Source organism: Protopterus annectens, chromosome 6.part0 (genome assembly GCF_019279795.1).
Source record: "Protopterus annectens isolate FY-2018-M chromosome 6.part0, PAN1.0, whole genome shotgun sequence".
Lineage (NCBI taxonomy): Eukaryota > Metazoa > Chordata > Ceratodontiformes > Protopteridae > Protopterus > Protopterus annectens.
In genome coordinates this window covers 1,161,021,262-1,161,045,261 of record NC_056737.1, presented here as the reverse complement: position 1 = coordinate 1,161,045,261, position 24,000 = coordinate 1,161,021,262, and the positions used below count along the sequence as shown (strand labels likewise).

General features: G+C 36.0%; 1 protein-coding gene across 1 annotated transcript in view; it reads left to right on the top strand.

Annotated features, from left to right (window-relative positions):
• Positions 1-24,000, top strand: part of SLC4A10 (solute carrier family 4 member 10) — a 3,247,445-nt gene that overhangs the window by 1,933,894 nt on the left and 1,289,551 nt on the right. The window contains exon 10 of the mRNA XM_044074780.1: positions 3,924-4,070. Within this exon, the coding sequence (XP_043930715.1) occupies positions 3,924-4,070 (147 nt within the window). The remainder of the gene's footprint in view (positions 1-3,923; positions 4,071-24,000) is intronic.

The following is a 24,000-nucleotide window of genomic DNA, read 5'->3' as shown; positions in this document are numbered from 1 at the left end:
CTTGACATTACCCCAAAGGGACTCAGATTTGTAAAAAATCCAAGTACACCTTTTGACTTAAACTGTTCTGTGGACAAACAATTCAAGGAACGTTGGTTTAAGTCTGCCCATAGATGTGTAACCGAATGGTTACATATCTTATTGGAAAGAGATCAATTGAAGCATAAGAAATTAAGACAAGAATTAGCTGTTCTATCAAAGACAATCAGTGACTATATGAATCCCACTAATGTTAATGCTTTCTTGGAGAAAACTAATGAGAAGCTGTTTTTGTTAGAGGTGGAACTGATTGATCAGAAGAAATCCAAACTGACCGGGACATCAAAGAATATGAGGCCGGGCTTGCCTTTTTGTATTCAACCAACCGGAGAGTGGGAAATCGAGGAAGACATCAGCACATAAGGTTTAAGAGCACACCCTCTACTTCTTTTGCATCATCTGAGCAAGAAAGCCGGTTTGATACGAGCGGTGAGTTTCCAGAGTTGCCACGACCACAACAGCCGGAGACATATAATCAAACTTTTCGGAAGCAAGGGGGCCCACAATTTAATCAACAACAGCAACAACAGGGACAAAAAAGAAATAGAAACTTTGGAATATATGCCGGTAACTCGGAAAGAGGTAACCAGGTGGATTTCCAACAAGGGCAAAGGAATGGACAACAATATAATAAAAGGTTCAGGAAATAAGGTATGTACTGAACCGAGTTTAGTATTAAATCTATCCCAATGTGATTTATCGCAGGAGCAGTTTTCTGTATTAAGTTTGGGATTGAAGTTTGTACCGACTGTGTTACCTCGGGGGCATGTTTTAAAGCAAGAGGTATTTAGATTTTTAAGAAAAGTACATTTGAAATATCATTTTTCTAAAGATTTTATGAGTGAAATTGCAGTATCTAATTCTTCTCTTGTTAATGAATCTGACAATAGTTTCTTTTCTTGTAATGAAGATGCTGAAGAAAGTTTTGTAGGTATTGATGATGGCAATATTTCTTCTAATGCTTATTGTAAGATTGATGTTTCATACATACCAATGTTTAGTAAATTTATGCCACCTTTTGTTAATCAACGTATTACACAATTTGGTTCCATGATAGGGTTCGGATGTGAGAACATCTGTGATAATGTATTATTAGATAAAAATAGAGTGTCTTATAATTTAACTCTGAAGGAATGGCAAGCTTTGAGAGTACTAAGTGATAGAAAGGATATAGTTATTAAACATTCAGATAAAGGGAATAAAATAGTTATTATGAATGCATTACAATATTATAATATGTGCGTGGAACACTTGGAGAATACTGAGGCATATGAAAAATGTAGCAAAAGCAAATATGAACAAGCAGTGATTGAGTTTGCAGAAATGTTGGATAGGAGTGTTAAGTTAGGATACTTTAATGAAAAAGATGTTAGGGACAGACTATTTAATCGGAAAAGTGAAATAGCTATCTTTTTTGTCTGCCCAAAATACATAAAAGTTTGGTTAAACCTCTGGGGAGACCTATTATTTCTGCTTGTAATTATTTTTTGCATAACATTGGTTTAGTATTACATGGAATATTATTACCCTATGTCCTTAAATCCCCTGTTTATATAAAAGATAGTGTGGACTTTTTACAAAAAATTTCTCTGATAGTATGGAATAAGAACAGGTACTGGTTGGTAATTGACTTTAAAAGCTTATATACCTCTATTCAACATATAGATGGTTTGGAGGTGATAAGGTATTTTTTGGGCGATAGTCCTTTAGCTTGTTTTGTAACCAACATGGTAGATTTTTGTTTAAAAAATAATTATTTTTATTTTGATAATATGTTATATAGACAGAAACAGGGTACAGCAATGGGGGCAGCTTTTGCCCCCATGTATGCAAACCTTTTTATGTCTTTTTTTGAAAAAAGGTTTTTATTTAATTTGGATTTTATGAGGAAATGTATAGATTTTTATTTTCGTTACACAGATGATTTAATATTCATATGTGAAGGAGGTGAAGAAGAAGTGGACAACTTCATATCAGCCATGCATAGGAACCCTTTCAGTCTAGCATTTGATGGACTTCAGAAAGGGAATAGGGTAGTGTATTTAGACCTCATTTTGGAGGGCATGGAGAATGGGAACATCTCGTCCAATATTCCTAGGAAATTTATGGACGGTAATCAATATTTACATGCCTCAAGTTGTCACCCCCCCCCCCATGTGTTGGGAGCTTTACCTTATGGTGAACTAGTACGTGTTTCTAGGCTATGTAGTGAGAAGAATGAGTTAATAAAGGAGATGGAAAAAACAAATGATATGTTTTTACAAAGGGGTTATGACCCAGGCATTTTGAAACAGGCCCAAATCAGATTAAGGAATGAAATAGGTATGGATAGGGATGAAAATGGATTTAGAGGAAGGAATAAGTATCAGATTAGAAGAGCTGATGAACGAAATAAAGAAAAAAGAGATGCGATTTATTACGTATCTGTGTATAATGTAAAAAGTGATGAAGTGAAAGATCTGATAGAGTATTATTGGAAATATCTGTTAGAAGACAGAGTTTTGGCTAATATTCATCCTTATAAACCATTTTTTTCTTATAAAAGGGGTAGGAACTTGAAGGACATGGTTGTTCATGGGAAATTTCATATGCCAAAAGTAGATATACCAAGGACAAGTGTAAGTCGGGGCACAGTATGCTTTAATAGATGCAGTATTTGTGTGAATATTGTTAATACATTTAATAATATAAATGGGATTAAATTTGATCCTAGAGACACATATACATGCAGAAGTAAAGGGGTAATATATGCACTTAGATGTCCATGTGGACTTTATTATATAGGAAAAACTAAGAGAGAATTTTGTGTCAGATTCATGGAACATGTTAGGGATGTTAAAAACAAAAGGGAAGATAAAATAATTGCTTCACACTTTAGGATGTTCCACAATAGCGATGTGACTTTGTAACAAGGTACTGTTTTAGAAACTGTGAAATGGTTAGGTAATGATGAAAATGTATTAAAACAAAAATTACTATATAAAGAGAGCATTTCCATTTTAAAGTATAAAACTATGACACCTACTGGTCTAAACAATGAGCTAAATTGGAAATGTTTGCTTTAAGATGGAAATTCATTGTTCAATTAGTGGGTGTGTTTTTATTGTTTGATATTCCTTGAAGGTGGAAACACCGAAGCGCTAGAAAATAAAGTAACTTCATTTTACATGGTTGCCTTCTTTGTAAATCACAGTCGGTGGTTTATTTGGGTCAGAGTTGTGTTTTGGATTTTGTGAAGGAGAGGACAGCTTGTTGTCTATATATTTATTTCATATACTGTTCTGTTGCACATTTCAGCACTTCTGCTATACCACATTGTACCTTGGTCTTTTAAATTTGCAAGTCAACAAAATCCCTAAGTAAATTTTTTCACTTCCATCTTAGAATACTGTGATGTGCAGACAGCCTCCAAGATATGAGAGTGTTTGTGTTTGTGCAGGGAGCAATATATTTTGAGGGAACTTTATATGCCAACTAGTATTTCATATGAATGCAATGATGACTTTGTGAATGTAGTGACTGAATATATACTGGAAGTTTTGCTGTGTTCACCTAATCAGTGATTTATGACAAAACATTTCACAGTTTTCTAAATGCACACATGAAAAACATGTGTTATAATTACATTATGTTTTGCAATGTCAGCAGTTTAAAATTAGTTTGGAAAATACATGACTTGAAGATGGTCTTTCTCAGTTTACTTATTTTTAATGTCTATAAATGAGACATTAATCTGTCTTCTGCTCAAGAAACAGTAAACTATACCTTTATAACACAGCATGTGGATTATAAAAATATTTGTCTGCTTAATTAAAGGGATAATGATTGTTTGTTGCATAACTCATTATCATAGTGATCCTGTAATGCTATTTATTTATTTTTAGGTATTCCATGATGTTGCATACAAAGCCAAAGATCGCAATGATCTGGTGTCTGGAATAGATGAATTCCTTGATCAGGTGACAGTTCTGCCACCTGGAGAATGGGATCCAACAATACGAATTGAACCACCAAAAAATGTACCTTCTCAGGTAATAACCAGCAATGTCTGTAAATCTTTGCAGAGGATGACTCTGACAGGTCTGCAAATGAAGGTAAAAATGCTTCCGGCTTTTATTAAACGATTTAATTATCTTAACAGTTTTAGGTTCAGAACTGAAACACATAAAGTCAATGCGACTAGTATATAAGTATAAATAGAGAAGAGGACGTTGTGAGTAGACAGAGCATGTGCCGGGCTAACCTTGGAAAGTCTGATGCCGATCGTTCAGTATTCGTTTTGCTTTATTTTTCCTCTCTTCAGTGGGAACTGCTGCTATTATACCTGCTGACATTCTTAATCTCGTCACTCCTCTCTTGCTAGTCTAATGATTTACGTTGTTTTTTCACAGGTACCTGCTCTGTTCTTTCCCATTCCACTCTCACACACTACCGCACCTCCTGAAAGACCTTCAAAACCTAACCGCAGTCTCCACAGTGTGTAAAACAAAAAAACATAACTTGTACATCTTTATTCCTTCCTATTTTATATACCCTTCAGTAAATTTTAAACTTTGTTGCATCAGGTGACCACACATCATCAGTACGTAATCCCCCCCCCTCCTCACTCACAGTTGTTACTCTGTAAACTCTTAATAAATACATACAGTATTTTTGTCACTAAGTATAGATCCATACTCATTTTTTCCTTGGAGATCTTTTCCTTGCTAATCTGTAAATGTACTAAGCATTCATGCTACCTAACATTTGGGCTACTATCAATTAAGCTGTAATCTCTCGCTTGGCAGCTACTTACTGTTCCACTCTCTCTCTTGTAAACAGATTGTTTTTCTTGCCACCCCATACCACCGGCTCAGGTCTAAACTGTTCTGTTCACCTTCCCTATGCTCAGGCTCACTTCACTCCCCTACCGTACCCTACCCTATTCCTACCCACCCCACATCTATCACATTTATACTTCACTAACCCTACCCAAGTAACAACAGCAAATGACAGTCCAGAAATCAACGAATAGAATCCAACAGTTAAAACCTGCCCATCAACAACTGCCAATCACAACCCAGTAGTCAACCAATGGGATCTGATAACTAAGCCATCCAATTGTTAACCTCCCAATAGTTAACCAATAGGATTTGTCTACCAACTAATCCAACTGATACCATCCCATTTCTTTACTGGTCAGTATTACACTACCCACTACCCAAATACACTTCATTACTAACAAACTCTGTCTGATATCAGCCTTATTATAGCTATTGTCTATCTCATAGGTGTCAAAGTACACTAACAAAATCCGTCACCTTAATAGGAAACTCTTAAATCTAGCAATCCTAAACACCACTACCACTATTTCACTGCTTTTACTCCTGTTTACTCACCTTATATAATTACCTACTACTATCCAGCAATAACCATCCCTGGCAAACCTTCTCACTATACCACCTAGACAAACCATTAAACTGTACCATAGGTCCAAGCCTTTTCTTTTCCAACCATTTAGGTTACCATGCAAACAAATTCCAATCCCCAGCAAGCACATTCCAAACCTGTCAAAAACACACCAAGCTACAAATTCAGCAAACTCCTTTCACACCTTTTACAGCAATTAAACCACTCTAGAGACATGCATCCTAATCCTGGTCTCACCCCCACCCAGCCTAATATAACTAGCAGCCCTATCACAGTCAACTATGGACTATTACACAGTGAAAATAAATCTTTCCTCCTCCTCCTTAATATGAATGTAAGACTTGGCCAAAACCCAACAATTACAACAATGAAAGTGTAGCCATCCAGGATGCAATATACTTCGCAAAGATAGGACAACCAAAAAGGGTGGGGGAGTAGCAGTCCTATTCAAAGATCATCTAACACTAGACTATCTTGAAGTAGATATCCCTGACTTTGGAAATGCAGAACTAGTCTTTATCAAATTGAAAATCAACCCAAAAAACACATTAACATCATTGGTGGTTACACCTCACCAGGAAACAATGCCTCACACTAGAAAACATGCTACTCTGAGCCTCTAATTCTTTCCCACAAGAAACAGTCTTGATGGGTAATTTCAATATGGACTGACTAGACTGCTCCTCTCTGAATGCAACATTCCATGTTAACCTACAACCCAACTCATCACACACCCCCATAAGAACTGACAAATCTTCCAAATGTCAGTCTATCCTGGATTGGATTTTGGACAACAACCCCTCCCGATCATCTGAGGCAGGTTGTCTTCCTGATGGTCTGAGTGACCACCTACCTATGTTCCTTGTATGCACTCATACTCACCAAAATGACCAAACCACCTACTGCACATTCAGAAACAAAAAAAGGCTTTAACCAGCATAGAAAACCACCTACTGCACAATCAGAAACAAAAAAGGCTTTAACCAGCATAGATATACTCACCAAAATAACCAAACCACCTACTGCACAATCAGAAACAAAAAAGGCTTTAACCAGCATAGATATACTCACCAAAATAACCAAACCACCTACTGCACAATCAGAAACAAAAAAGGCTTTAACCAGCATAGATTCATCATTGCTCTAAAAAGCTGTAACTGAGATTATCTCAAATGGCTACCCCTTGATGATGCCGTGAACTCCTTTAATACTACTTGTTTAGATATATTAAATTACCATGCTCTCCCCAGAACCATTAAAGTAAAAGCTAACTATGCACCTTGGCTAAGTAAAGAATGTAGATCTTTACTCAAAGCTAGAGACAAGGCCTGGGAACAATGTCACAAAAACAATTATGCTACAAATCTTCATTTACTAATCTCCCAGTTGCTGGCATTTTTCAGATAATGACAAATGTATTATTTTTACACTCCTTAATAACAGAATAGAACTGATATCACCTGCTTAATGGTGAGTTTACCCCAGGACTTACATTACACATTGCACTGCAGTGCTTTCTGGGAGGAGGATAAAGGTTTACCTTTAGAGATGACATACGCCTAAGCAGTTATCAAAGATTCCTAATTATTTAAACTGCTTTTTTTATTATTATTGCAGTAATAATGAGCATCTCCTTTGTTCATGATGGTCACATTACCAAAGTTTGAGTTTTTTTAAACATGAGAAATATTTCTAGTTTTTCATTTTTAGTCATTCAGCTCAGTCAAAATGAGGCCAAAAACAGTTATAAGATGAAAGGCTCAATGCTGTCCTCTGATTTAAACCAATTAGAAGTTTATTTTATTTTTATTTTATTTTATTTACATGGTAATGGTTTGATTGTTGTCAGCAGGCGATAGACCAGTAAAGCCTTTTGAAGCTTAACAATTCCTGACTAGTTCCTCAACCTTCTCATAAGGGATAGAGGCTAGTTCTTGGGTAAATTTCCAGTTTCCCATCCATTTGTCAAAGTTACATTTCAGCATAGTGAGGGACATGCTTTATATTACAGGAAGTGAGAGTTTGTTCCAGAAATGAGGAATTCTCTGGGAAAGATAGATGTCAAACCTGCTTATGTTGCAATATAGATTTAGTTACCTTACTGTTGTATTTGTGTTATGTCAGTTTTGTTAATACATAGTAGATCATGTAGGATTGGGTCATTTACTGCTCTTTACAGGCACAGGTCTCCCTGTAGGAGACTGTGGGAGACAAGCAAGAGAGACAGGGCTTTTAGACACGCTGGGTAATACTGGGAGCTCGTACCTTTTTTAATGTATGGAAATCCTCATTCTTTTCAAGTTGGGTTAGGTGTTACGACAGATATATACTGAAGACTGTATTGTATTCTAGTACAGGCCTAATGATGGATGAGTAGTGAGGAATTGTGACCTCTTTTGACCAAGAAGATATTCCATTAGTAATCTGGGTGAGGCAGAAGGCTTTCCTATGACAATGGATACACAGTTATCAAAGGAGAATTCATTATTAACAAAAATGCCAATGTCTGTAATGATAGTGCCTGTTTATTTATTTATTTTTTTTTGAGGGGGGGAGGCTGTCATTTATGTAGCAGGCATGCTACCTCTTCTATTTCCTGAACCATACAAAGATACATTTATTGACATTCAGCTTTAGACTACAATCTTGACAATATGACTTTGTCCAAATTAGGTCCTGGGGGGGGGGTCCAAGTATTTTAATGGTAGTCTAATGATTCACTTAATAAACTTAGGGCCTACATTGGCCAGTTTAAAGTCTGCCTAATAGACATCACTGGAGAATATAGAATTTAAAAAGAGAACAGTTATCTAATGCACGTTTAAATATTGATAAATCATTTGACAATTATTAGATGCCTAGTTAATAAATGTCATCATCTCTTCCCTGCCTAATGAATACAAATTGGAAATAGGAATTCTTACATGTAAACTTTTATTCCTTGTACCAATACCATGATCAATAAAATCAATATCTAATATGGCAGTCAACAGTTTGTCCTTAAGCCAGCTATATACCATAATAATGTTAACTCTTAGAAACCAATAAGCCAAAGAATACAAAGACAAATGTACCTGTCTTTCTTTGTATGTTATGGCAGCCATCTGTCTGTCTGGTAAAGGGTTTCAGAATCTATTCCAACTTATCAGTTGCAAAACATTTAATGCAGATAAAGGTCCCCCCATACTCAATAATACAGCTTAGCACTTGTTCCACTGATTCATGGCCTCCCCAAAATACATAAAGATTTATCAGATATAGATTACATCTTTGTAACTATGTTTGTTATACCAGATTTTTGGAACATGTACCATTTTTTATAGGCGTTTGTGGATGATTTATTTCTTATGGAGAGAGGAGACTCATCATCTGTTTGCATTTTCCATCATCATGAAATACATCCACCACACATTTGAGCTTAGCCATGAAATATCCACACCAAAAAAATTTTTTTTTATGTCTTGTCTTTGTTGACCTGGTGGGGGCTGATAAATACATACAGGGGTTTTTAGGAAACCCTATGAATACTTTGTTACACCACCGTTCAAGTCCACCACCATATAACTATCAGTCATAAAATCATCATCAGCTAGGCTACTACTACAGATATAATCATCTGACCAAGATAGAAGTACTGATACTATATCAGATCTTAGATTGGACACTGCTGCTCCATATTTCTCCAAGCAATATTTGCATACGGACATTGATCCAACAATATCAACTATACAAAGAATACCATATAAGACTTCCTTTTCTATTTGTTATACTACTGATGTTCATTGCATACAAGACATTGTGAGAGACCATTGGAAAGTACTTATGGCAGACCCCCACATCAAGAATTTAGTGGGTGAAACCCCTATGTTTAGGTTTAGGAATAAGAAAAACCTGAAAAGGTTGTTGTGTGACAGAAAGACCATTGGTGTATCTAGATCTGTTCCATCTACTGGAACACATATATGTGGACACTGTAATTTTTGTAATTACATCAATACGGATCCAACGTTTATACATCCCACTACCAATCATTCTTATTTTCTCAAAGCCTTTGGGAATTGTATGTCCACCAACGTTGTCTATCTTGCTTGCTGTTCCACATGTCGGTCTTTTTACGTTGGCAAGACCAACAGGACCTTCAGGGATCGCATTAGAGAACATCTATATAGCATCAGGTCTGAACATAAAACCAATGCTTTAGCCAGACATGTGGCACAGCATGGCATTCAACATGTGTTTAGTTTCAGGATTCTTGAGACAGTTAATATTAGCAATAGGGGAGGTGACATTAGAACACACACGGAAGGGAGAGAGAATTTCTGGATTATGAGACTTAGGTCTGACAATCCCCCAGGACTGAATGTGAAGTTATCAGTGAAACCTTTCCTAAAGATGAGGAGACTAAAAGTACACAAATAAAAGTATAAATGTATTTGCTTCTTGTACCTTAAAGATATTCCTTATAGATATATATCACATTGTTTCATGTTGATATTATATTACAATGTCATACTAGACTAAGCCATGTTAATTATGAGACTTGAGTAAGATATCAGTTTTTGTTTGGTATATGTAGCTATCAGTGAATTTAACATCATATGTCACTGAGCCATGCCATCATGTACTATCAAGTCTCTGTTTGTAGTTGATGCCATTATTAGTATGAACTCAACTGATACTAACAACCTACATATAATAAAATATATATATATATATATATATTTATGTATCAATTTTCAATAATAACATATATTTTTTAGAGATGCTATAATACATCCTTACAGGGAGAGATTTTTTAAATACATTTTTTTAAATATATTTTTAAAAGCATTGAGGATGTTGCATTATATATGTACATAGTTTTACATCACTTATGTTTTAAAAGTGTTTTAAAAGTGGTTTTGGTCAGATTTTATACATTAAGTTGCTTAGAATGTATATAATTGATTAATTACTTGATTGATTTCACCCTCAATCATGTGATGTATTTATATTACTGCTCTGCCTGAAGCAATTTGTATTTAGTCTGAAGAAGCCTGTTAGAGGTGAAAGCGCTTACTCGTTCAATAAAATCCTTCAACGTTTTTGGAATATTGCTGTTTTTTGGAATATTGCTGCTCTCATATCCTGCATTGTAGTAGCTTTTTACTACCAGGACTTTTGGCTGCCTCTGCTGTGTTCTACTTCTCCGTTCTTTGTGTTTATCCTTATATTAGCACTTGTTAAATAGAGCTTGACTAGCACATGTGTTTCTCTGCTTGTGAAGCATTGGAGGACATTCCTCATAAGACCATGACATTTCCTAATATTTGTTGACACATTAACTTCAAAGTTAAGATTTGTATCTACAATGATACCTAGATCTCTCATTACCTGAGAAGAAACACAAATCTGATTGTCCAGGGTATAAGGATATTGATTATTATTATTATGCCCAAAATGTAAAACTGTGTATTTTCTGTTATTAAATCTTAGTCTGAATCACATACTTTTGCTTGTTATCCATTCATATAGGTCACCCTGTAAGACGGCAACAGATACCAATAACTAGTATTAGTTACAGCCTGCCCTAATTTTATATCGTCGTTGAACTTGCTTAACCATGCAGCGTTTGATTGTGGACATTCTGACATTACCAGACCAAATAATATTGGTCCCAAGACTGACCCCTGTGGCACTCCTCTAGCCATCAGTCTATACTTGGAGTAGGAGGTTTTAATTCTCACTCTGCATATTCCACCCAACAGCCATTTGGATAACCATTTAGCTTCATAGCCAGAGTTATCAGTTCTCATTAAATTCCTTACAACTGTTTCCTGGGGGGATGGAGTCAAAAGGCTTAGACAGATCCATAAATAAAACATCAGCAGCTAGTGACTTATCCCGTAAGCTAACAGTCTTCTCATAGAAACTTATTAAATTAATGATGCACAGATTTTCTAAAAAGAATCCATGTTGATATAAATCAGAGCTAAAGTGCAGAAATTGCTTGCAGGAAAGACACAGTGTCCTCTCAAAGTTTTTACCTAATATTTATTTATTGGCATTTGATTACCATGAAAATCCAACTGGGCAGGAGCCCATTTTCAACGGAGGCCTGGGGAGAAAATTACATATTACATATTTTAAGAACAATAATTTTACAATCTTTAAAAATAAAACAAAATCATCTTCAGTTTAAATAATTATAACAAATTAGACAGAATATGAAAACTTGGTTAAGAATCCATACAAGGTCTATAACAATTATTTAATATTTAGAGACATTTTAGACAATTTGCAGATAAATTAAAACTAAATTAGGATAATACAGATAGGAATTGCAGTATGAAGTAAGGAAAAAAACAGGCTTAAGGTATATTTAGAGACAAACTCAGGGAAGAGAATTAGATAGCAGTAAGGAAGTAAGTGAAGAAGGGAGAGTAAGGAGGTACAGAGAGTGAAAAGGTACTTGTTCACATTTAGGGATATTGTTTATCTTGGTTTTGAGCAAAAACAGAGTCAGATTTAGTTAGGAAGTCTTTCTGAGTGATTTTAAAAGATGGGAGGGAGGGTATAGACTGGATGAATATAGATAAGGAGTTCCAGGCCTTAGCAACCTTGTGCAGGTACATACAATGTCTCAATATGTAATTCAAACTAATTCTGTACCATATATCTTAGCTGACTTTTTAAAATGAAAACTATTATAGCCTCCATCCATAGTACAGGTACAAATACATCCTTGAATCAACTTTTCAGATATTATTTTTAAGAAATATTGATTAAGACTATCAGATCCCACTGTTGAATTTTGATTTATTTTAGATAAGGCTTGCTTTACCATTTCTTCTTTTTTACTGGGACAAGTGCCAATAACTAATATGGGTAAATCATTTCCCAATGTCTCTCGGGAGCAATCATTAAACAAAACATCTGCAAACAAGTTTACTAATACATTTGAGTCAGTGATTGTTTGAAACCCATCTTTCAGCACTATACAGGAAGAATCATCTAGACTATAATGTTTTAAATGTTTAAATAAGCATTTTGTTATTATCTTTCAAATAAGCTGCAAATTATACCTCATAATTAGATTTTGCTCTTTTAACAGTCATGAGGTACATTTTTCTGAATGTATTGTAAGAGTTCCTATTTGAAACTGAAGGAGGATTTTTCTCCACAAACTTATCTTTTTCCTTCTAGATAACACCATTCTCCATCAAGGATATTTATTGCCCTTACAGTGTATTTTCACTCCAACTGCAACATGATAGTCTATCAAGTTATTAACAAAATTGTAAACCATTCCATTTCTCACGTTTATCTTTATTTTCAAAACTAGCATACCAGTCCAAAGTCTTAATACTCTCCTTAATCAACTCAAAGACCGACTGATAGCATTTGTTTTCTATTTCATAACGCATAACCAGCACAGGACAAACAAACTAAAGCTTACACTTAGGTGGTCAGAGCTTTGCAAGTCAGGACCTATGGTACAACGATCCAGATTTAATTGCTTAGAGATCAAAACAGTGTAATAAACGTCTCTGTGTGGAAGATTTTCAGTCCATATATTTCTAGTTAATCACTGTATATTAATCAGATCAGACAACAGTAGTAGAAGTAGCGAACTTAAACTCATCTTAAGTCAAAACAAAACAAAAAATAATAATAATAGAAAATATATAATTGTACAGCATTACTATGTATTCGAAGGTAATCCAAGCAAGGCAGACAGTCTGTTTCCAGTTGAAAATCCTTTATTAAGTACATAGACAAGCGATCCAAGTAAAACAAAAATAGAGTAATAATTTCCTCACAAGTTTTCTAAATATATATATATATATATATATATATATATATATATATATATATACTTTTTATCAGACATGGGAGTGGTTTATTGTGCTGTAAAACAGTGTTATTGGTACACATGTTAAATTTATATCCCTTCTCCCATCAGTGTGACATTCGAGCTGGTCCTGCCCTACTTAGTAGCTGTCATAATAATATATAACCCTTATGTACTTTAAATACAATTTATAATGACCCAATAACACTTTGTTTTACACACAATTAACTACTATTGTCTGATTTGATTAATATACAGTGATTAACTAGAAATATATGGAGTGAAAATCTTCCACACAGAAAAGTTTCTTACACTGTTTTGTTTTTGGACCCACTACACTTTAGTGGGTTGTTTTGAGACTTTGGGGATACCACGGAGATTACTTGTTTTTTAATTGCTTAGAGATCCATACAACATCCACTAAGTTAGTTCTTCTAGTTGCCTCATTCACTTTTTGAATATACTCATTTGTCATACTATCAATTCTCAAATACTTTAGTGCCTTTGATGAGTGGCAGAAATTACCCAGTCTACATTATGAGCATTTAGGTCCCCAGTGATTAAATCCACCTAATCAAGAAAATTCTACCTAACAAGGCTTAAAAGTTGCTCAACTACCTCCTTTGAAATAGTAGGAGACAGTAAAATATTATTATATCCACCTTGGTTTCACTGACATCAGTACTCACAATGAGCTCTTCAGAAGCCATGTCATACTAACTAGTTACACAGATAGACACCCCACCTTCTCTCCTAGCAGTTCTAAGATCGTGGTGACCAGTGAAACCTGGTATCGCTATTGGTCTATTGTTGCAACTGAACCAAATTTCTGTAATCAATAACACATCAATCTTATTATCAGTTATACAGGCCTCTAAATCTTCTGAGTTATTATTTAAACTGAAAAACTTTAAACTGAAAGCATTTAACAGAAGACATTGCAAGTTTGCTTTATTTTTATCAGTTACAATCAGTAATTTAGTTAACTGAGTACAAATGATCTTATTTTCTAAATTACTTACTTAAGTGCAACTTGTCATTATTAAAGAACTTAATTTTTTCATCAAACAATTCCTAAAGGTAGATTACCTAAACAGAATTATGTAAAGATTTGTACCTTATCCAATTTGTGAAGGACCTTGCTTTTTGTCTAATCTTACCCTGAAAACAGGGGATCGGAAAAAGATCACTGAAAACCAACTTAAATTTGAAATGTTTACTCAAATCAATAATGTCATTTACAACTGCTTGGAATGCACCCTTATTAGTTCTTCCCACATCATTACATCTGCACAGAACATTGACAAGGTCATATCTCATTCCTTTTATAAATAAGCATTAAATATTGTCTACGTTTGAGATATTACTACCATGTAAAGATGAGACAGTGCCCTGTTCTCTGTTTATTCTTGGAATAATGGTCCATACACCTCTTAATAATGAGCCCCCAGTTATTAACACATAAATGTAAACATTGGTTTTATAATTAGCAATATTACCATTAGACTCATTGACAACAAAATCAGCATTTACCATTAGTGTAGATTGAGTTCCACCTATAGACCAATGAAGACACTTCTTAAGAATATGAGTACAAGTATCATCAATTGAACATTCTTTTATCTTACTCCATAAACATTTATTTGTGGACACAAAACCAATTTTGCTAAATACATCACCTAAATCACCTCTACCCTGATTTATTGTCCAGTTATCCACAGGAAAAAGATTACTCTGCTTTTTGTAACATAGCATCAGTCAGTTTATTCTCCCCTAAATGAGTATATCTATCATTCTCAGAACTTATCACATTAACTGATAATTCAACCAACCTACCATGTTCACCGAAATCCCCTCTTGCTTTATTAGCAAACATAGCGGTGGGAGTGACGGATGCGTTTAAGGTGGAGGTGGGATTACATCAAGGATCATCTCTGAGCCCTTTCTTATTTGCCATGGTGATGGACAGGTTGACAGACGAGATCAGATAGGAGTCCCCATGGACTATGATGTTTGCAGATGACATTGTGATCTGTAGTGAGAGTAGGGAACAGGTGGAAGAGACCCTGTAGAGGTGGAGATATGCTCTATAGAGAAGAGGAACGAAGGTCAGCAGGACTAAAACAGAATATACGTGTGTGTGAATGAGAGGGAGGATAGAGGAATGGTGAGGATGCAGGGAGTAGAGGTGGCAAAGGTGGATGAGTTTAAATACTTGGGATCAGCAGTTCAGAGTAATGGTGAGTGTGGAAGAGAGGTGAAGGAGAGAGTGCAGATAGGATGGAGTGGGTGGAGAAGAGTGTCAGGAGTGATTTATGACACACAAGTACCAGCAAGAGTGAAAAGGAAGGTCTACAAGATGGTAGTGAGACCAGCTATGTTATATGGGTTGGAGACAGTGGCATTGACAAAAAAACAGGAGTTTGAGCTGGATGTGGCAGAGTTAAAGATGTTAAGATTTGCACTGGGTGTGACAAGGGTGGACAGGATTAGGAATAAGTATATTAGAGGGTCAGCCCAGGTTGGAAGGTTTTGAGACAAAGCCAGAGAGGTGAGATTATGTTGGTTTGGACATGTGCTGAGGAGGGATGCAGAGCATATTGGGAAAAATATGCTAAGGATGAAGCTGCCAGGTAACAGGAAAAGAGGAAGGCCTAAGATAAGGTTTATGGATGTGGTGAGAGAGGATATGCAGGTGGTTGGTGTGACAGAGCAAGATACAGAGGACAGGAAGAAATGGAAACAGTTGATCTGCTGTGGCGACCCCTAACGGGAGCAGCCGAAAGAAGAAGAAGAAGAAGAATCAATGACAAAATATTGTCATCTGTTTGAGCTGACTCACACATTTGTCTTAAAGTAGTCTGAACTGCTTAATTAAAGTCTTAATCTTTAGTAGAGGGCAGATCTGCTTGCCATCAGATGTACCTGTTTTACCATAACATTTATTACAATACTCATTGTTTTCTTTAAAGTTTTCTGTAGAAGTCCCATACATAAAGCAGCCTTTACACTTAACAAATTATCCCCTTAGATAATACAAAACCTGAGAAAATGGAAGGTTTGTTATATGGGTATGGATAGTAAGATACAAGCAGTCAAGATGTTTTTAGTCCTTTTTGTCTTATACACAGGTCAGACATATTTTTACTAACCACAGGAGAAGTTGTGAATAGCAATTAATAAAGAGCTGAAGGACTTTGTTGCTCTCCTATCTAGGACCTGATAGAAGAGTCTTCATGGGTTCTTTGTTTTATACAAACACATCATTATAGAAGATTACTAACTTTAACTAAGTAACTTATATACAAACTAACAACTGCAATCTTGCATCCATGGCTCCTCTTTCAAAATCGCAGGTATCTGGAATTTATACGTGCACGTATAGCCTTGACGTGTTTCTTAAAGATAAAGTACTCACATCACTTGCACTCTGATCTACATCCTCCATCTTTGAGAAATAGAACGTATAACATTATGAGGCATGCAAAAATCAGGTAATGCTATATCATGCATTATACAATACTAAATGTACAGATATATACAATCAAGTCCACGTTTCTGCGTACGTCATACAAAGCTTAGATACTCACCCATATCATGTGATATAAAACTGCAAATCAGTTTTAGCAACTGGAAGTGTCACTGCAAAATGATTGACCTGTGGAATGTTCAAATCATTTCCTGGAATGGAATCAGAATTTTGAACATGTTGTGGTATGGGAACAGTGTCTGATTCACTCTTAGATTTGGAATCTACATCATAAAAACAATGTCACGATGGTGATGATGATTCTGTTACAAGAAGAAGATGTCTACAGTTCCTCCTATATTCAACACCTTTGGAGTCTACCAGATAAGATCTCGGCTCAGGAAAGATGCGTATAATCTGTCCTATTCAATCAAAACCTTTTGTTGTCTGGATTTGTACCATCTCTCCTTCCCTCAACAGACAAAGTAATCTGCTCAATCTGTCATAACTAGATTTCTGGATATTACACTTCTTCAACAGTTGAGCCTTGATGTTTTATTGTTTTTAGGTTTAGGCTTCAATAAACTAAAAGTAATGGGTAGCGTAGTTCTAGTTTGCCTGGAAAGTAGTCTTTGAGCAGGTAAGCCAAGAATACCATCACAGGGTATGTTTCTGAGATTAATTCAAGAAAACATCGGTATTGTCATACTTTGACCTTTCAAGTAATTGTTTTGCACTTTGCACTGCACGTTCAGCTAGACCATTGGACTGAGAATATTCAGGACTACTAGCAACATGTACAAAGTCCCAGTCGTTTGCAAATTTCTGAAACAACTGGCTAGTGAATTGAGTACCATTGTCAGAAAAAAGTTTGTGAGGACTACTATGAACTGAGAAATTACATTTCAACTTAGTAATAACAGCAGTGGATGTTAGATTAGGTAGTAGATCAATCTCAAACCAATTCAAATAAGAGTCTACCAAAATCAAATAGTGTTGATTGTTCCACTCAAAGATATCAGTTGCTACAGTAGACCAAGGTAGTTCAGGAACTGGACTTAACTGAAGTGGTTCTCTTTGCAAATGTGGTCTAGTACTATTACATACTGAACAAGAAGAAAGAACTCTATCAATGTCTTTAGCTAATGAAGGCCAAAATACTAATTTTCTTGCTCTTCTCTTAGTGGATGTGGATCCTGAGTGACCATGATGCAAAATGTTGATATATTCTTGTTGTAAGGAAGCAGGAACAACAATTTTAGGACTTTTGAAAACAATGCCATCTTCCATTAACAATTCATCTTTGTAAGGAAAATAGGTTTGTACTTCAGGTGGAACATTAGATTGCTTGCATGGCCATCCAACATTAATGTAGTGATTGAGCTTTCGCAAAATTGGATCAGTCTGAGTGTGATCTCTTAACTCTCCAAGTTTAGGGGGTGGAAAAATTGCACAATGACATCACATCAAAGTCAGAATTCTCTGCATGAAGCTGTTCTGTTGCATTTCTGGCTGATCTGGATAATGTATCAGCCAGAAAGCGCAATTTGCCTTTTGTGTAGACCATTGTGAAATTGTACTTTTGCAATTTGAGCATCATTCTCTGTAATCTCACTGGAGCAGAATGCATAGGCTTCTTTAGAATAGTAATTAGAGGTTGATGGTCAGTTTCAATCTGAATAGCTTTACCATGAATATAATCATGAAACTTGGAACATGCACATACTATTGCCAAAAGCTCCTTCTCAATTTGAGTGTACTGCATCTATCTCAGTTTGGGTTAGTGTTCTAGATGCATAGGTTATTGGTCTGTCCTCTTGAAGTATAACTGTGCCAAGACCACATTTTGAAGCATCACGGGAAAGAGTAAATGGTTTGTTCAGATCATAGTATCTTAATGTTGGTGGGGTGGCAATTTTCTGCTTGAGGTCTTCAAATGCCTTCGGGTGCTGTTCCAACCATGACCATGCAACATTTTTGCATGTTAGCTCTCTTAAAGGTGCTGTCAACTCACTAAAATGTGGCATGGTATGAGCTTGCCTAAATAGTTGATCATGCCTAGGAAATGCTGTAGAGCTTGTACTTTAGCTGGTACTGACATCTCAAGAATAGCTGCTAACATGGCCAGATCTGGTCTCAAGCATGTACTGGCAAATAAATGACCTACATATGTAACTTCTGGTAGTCTGAATTTGCACTTCAGAGGATTGAGCTTCAAGTTTACTTCACGTGTTCTGTCTAGAACATTCTTGAGGTTTCTGTCATGCTCTGCTTCATGATTGCCTCCAACCAATAAATCATCTACTATTATGGCACAAGGATAACCTGAAAAAATTTGCTCCATTGCACGCTGAAAGACTTCACTTGCAGAATTTATTCCAAATGGCATTCTTAGGAATTTGTATCTGCCAAATGGAGTACCAAAAGTAGTTAGAAATGAGGATTTATGATCGAGCATAACTTGCCAAAATGAACTCTTTGCATCCAAAACAGAAAATACAGTAGCATTCAGGATTAGAGATGCAAATTCTTTAACTGTGTGCATTGGATGATATGGTCTCTTTAATGCTTTGTTCAGATCTCTTGGGTCACTGCATATTCTGATTTCATCTGAAACTTTTTTGTAAGTGGCTACCATGGACGACACCCATTCAGCTGATTTCTGTGACTGGACAAATCACACCTTGCACCACCATTTTAGCCAGCTAAGCTTTAACTTTACCCTGCATAGCTATTGGAACTCTTCTTGCTGGTCTGACTACTGAAGAGACCTCTGGATCTAACTTTATAGAACACACAACTGGAAGTTTGCCTAACTTGTCCTCGAAAACATCAGCATTCTCTGAGAAAATGGCTTCAGAAAAATTAGAACTCGAAAATGCACTTAAATGATGAACTTCTTTAACAAAAGAAAGCAGATTCATTTTTAAACTTTCTTTGAGACACAATAAAGTTTGCACTGGTCTTCAGACTACATAGAATAACAAGTTGTAACAGTTCTCGGCCAAATAACATGAAAGCATCACTGAACCTTCGGTTTGAATTTCTTAACCTCCATAAGCAGAAAGTCTTGCACTACTGGCCACACTGTGTCATTCATTAGTTCTCACCTTAGCAAATGTGTCTGCTGATATAAAATTACACTTTGAACCAGTGTCTACTTTGAGCTCTGTCGATTTTCCATTAATCCAGACAGTAGAAAACACTTTACTTCAAGTCAATAGATTCACTGCATCAACTCTTTCACCAAGCACTGATACACCATCTACATAGAAAGCTGACTGCTTGGGCTCTACTTGATCAACTTGCTCTTTTGTGTGACCTTTCTTTACAATTGTGTGAGGCTTACTTGATTTGCAAAACTTTTGGAAATGGTTCCATTTTTTACATTTGTGACATTGTTGACCAAATGCCAAGCACTTCCCTCTTTTGGACTCATGATTTTCACCACAATTGCATGCAATTAACAATAAAGCTAGCCTTGGGTTTTGCTGATTCATGCTTGAGCTGCACTGAGCTTGAATGCACAAGCCACGTGACTTCCCTGGAAATCCTGTAGCTGCCATGTGCTTGGGCCTGCTTTTGTTTGCCACTTGTTGCATACTGTCTACATTTGCTCTAGAGCCAACTGAAACCATGTTCTTGTCACTTGCAAGCATACTTCTGTGTTTTTCTGTCACCTCATGGATTTGACAAATCTCTATGTCTTTGCTCAATGTTAAATCACTGTCATGAAATAAAATCTTTCTCACAACAGCACTATTAATACCACACACAAGCCTGTCCTTTATCAGCTCATCTTTTAAGTCACCAAACTGACATGGTTTAGTTGTTTCTCAAGTCAGTTATATAAGCTGCAAATGTTTCCCCTGGTTTCTAATCTCTTGTGTAAAACAAATGCCTCTCTAATATAATATTCATTGGGGGGGTTACACATTTCTCTGAACTTGTGCTTCATACACTTGGGGTCTTCCCTTGATTTAGCCTATACAACAATAGGATGATTTTTCACCTTCTCCTTCATATACTGCAGGTGCATACACAAATGAAATGTTCTCTTTCTATGGCCTCTGACCTAGCTAGGTTTAGCAAAATGAATGCCCTGGTGCTTGCATCTCTAGCTGCATAAGCTGCTTGTATAAAAATATTGTACTAGTGCTCAAATATTCTCAATTTCTCTGCAATATTCTGATCAAATACAAGTGGTAGGGGATTTTGAAATCTGACATACACACATGCACATATGCTAGAAACCTATCCGGTATTTGTAACTTTGTCCACTGCCTTTGCTTCTGGATTTATACCTTTTGGGCTTTTCAAAATTATGCTCATGGACAAACTCGTAATACATTTGAACAATCCTTGACTTTGCGAAATAAACTTCTTGGGCACTTTATACTTTTGCAATATCACTTTGATAGGTTAAAATGCTAAAGTCATTTATCATCACTTTGCTAAAGTCGTCTTTTGCAAGAATCACTTCTTATCAGTGTAAGAAACATTTTGAGTTATTACACAATGTGACTAAATCAAACACCTATTGCCCAAAACTCAGTAATACTTCGAAGTAATTGCACTTTGCGAATAACTGCATACAGCAAACTGAAATGTCCCCAAAATGTCAGTACCTTACTAGGCAACTCTTTACAATATGAGAAACACTCTGTAATGGCGGCACTTTCCCAATAGACACACCCAACATAAGACGTTTTCGAAATGCCTATACTTTGAAGGTTAAGACATTTTCGAAATGCCTATACTTTGAAGGTTTTTCACGAAATAGTTGCACTTTACACACAACAATCTCTTTGCGATACATGCACAGTAATAAGCAGACTCTGTAAGCACTTTTGAGATACTTCAAATAACTTTAGTTATGCCCTTGATACAATATGAAATCATAGTTATGCCAAAACACAGCACTTTGCCAAAACACATGCAGTTGTCTTGCTTTATTTTTTGCTCAATGTGCCCTTTTTGCCCTTATTATATTCATTTTGTTCATTTAAGCCCGTTTCATGCCCAACATACTTTTCTTGTGCTCGTTTTACTCTAAACATGCCCATTTTTCCCTTAAACACACTTGTTTTATCTTTAAACATACTAATTTTTGGTTTAAACATACTCGTTTTTGCTTTAAACACACTCGTTTTTGCTTTAAACATACTCGTTTTTGCTTTAAACACACTCGTTTTTGCTTTAAACATACTTGTTTTGCTTTAAACACACTCGTTTTTGCTTTAAACATACTTGTTTTGCTTTAAACACACTCGTTTTTGCTTTAAACATACTCGTTTTTGTTTTAAACACACTCATTTTTGCTTTAAACACACTCGTTTTTGCTTTAAACATACTTGTTTTGCTTTACTGTTAATCATTTCATCAAATACTTTTATTTTAAACATTTCCTTTAGTTAACAAACTTTTTGTGCTTTCCGCTTGCTCAGTAATGTGGTTTGTGCTCTTGTAATGCCCTTTTTTGTCTTTCGTATCAGATAAACAGTTTGTGCTTTTTCAAATTGCCTTTGATTCTTTTCTGGCTCTGTTTGTGCTCTTTTCTCTCAATTTTACCTTCACTGTCATCTCTACACCTCATGGCTCTGAATATTTTTCTCTTCTATCCCACTTCTGACATCATGGCCCTCTCCAATCTAGGACCCAAAAGAAGAGTCTTCATGGGTTCTTTATTTTATACAAACACATCATTATAGAAGATCACTAACTTTAACTTAAGTAACTTATATACATATTAACAATTGTGATCTTGCATGCTCTCTCCATGGCCGCTCTTTCAAAAAATGGCACTAGGGATTGCAGGTGTCTGGAATTTATATGTGCACATATAGCCTTGACATGCTTTTTAAAGATATAGCATACACATCACTTGCACTCTGAAATACAAACTTTATCTGGGAAGGGAAGATGGCAAGAGTCAGGTGGGATAAGATGATTCTTCCAGTAGAACAGGGCGGATTGGGATTACCCAATTTAAAGGGGTATTTCTGAGCTACACGGTTAAGGCTCCTGTACATAGCAGAAGTAGAAAACTATAATTCAAAGTGGGAAGGGATGATGTTGAAACAGGAGGGAAGCTCAAGAAACAAGGAAAGACTGGAATTTTAGATGCAGGCCTTTAAGGAGAGCAACAATAATTATACTGAATATTATATCCATAAAGTAGCAGAAAGTATTCTAAAATCTAAGCCAACACAGGAATGGAGAAAGGAGATTCTGCCAATAGGGATTACTGCAATTAGGGCTACAAACAATAGGCGGGGGTGGAATTTATTGGAGAAAACTATCAAAGAAACCAAGGTATTGGGAGCAAAAAGCCAGAGAGGGAAAGATAATAGAGTGGGAAGAGGCCAATAATTTATTGGACTGCAGGTTAGAAATTGCCTTCCCTAGCAAGGACTGATATCAGAGTATAAAGAAAGAGAAAGAAATAGTGGGGTCCTAAATGAAAGGCCATTAAAGAAGGAATAATTAGTAGAGCATATAAAATATTACATGATGACTATATGAATCAATCAGAGGAAGTTAGAAAGGATTGGGAAGAGAGAATGGATAAGCAATTCACAAAGAAACAAAGGGAGGATATATGTATGTCACCCAAATATGCCACAACATCCAGAAGATTTAGGATTTTTGCGTGGACAACTTTACATAGATAGTTTTATACCCCAAGTAGTTCACAGAGAATTTTTCCTCAGGTAGACAGCAAATGTTGGAGGTATAATGGGGAAGAAAGAGGCAATTGGGAACATATTTTATGGGAGTGTGCTGGGTTGGTGGAATTTAAGGATGCCCTTCAGGATGCACTGTCAGAGATGCTGGGTGGGCGGATTGGTTTGATGAGGGAGATGATTTTTCTGAGCTATGATACAGAATCAGAATTGCCTAGACATGGTAAGGCCTTGCTGTGTCTAATTATGGCGGCTTCCAAAAAAGCAATTACTAGAAAATGGAAAGCAAAATCTAAACCAACTATATTAGAAGCAGTGAATATAGTAACAGAGATAAAACAACTGGAACTGAGATCTGTAGAAAAGGGTAGGAGAAAAATACATAGGAAAAAATGGGAATTGTGGGAACAATGTATACAGGGGAGCAATGAGGTTTAAAAGAAGGCAGGACTTAAATGAGCTATGTAATGTTTGACTGAAAACGATTGGGTAGATTGTAAGTGATGTATGATGTTTGCAAATGGGGGTGTGTCAGTATGGTTTGTGATGTAAAATGGTTGCAA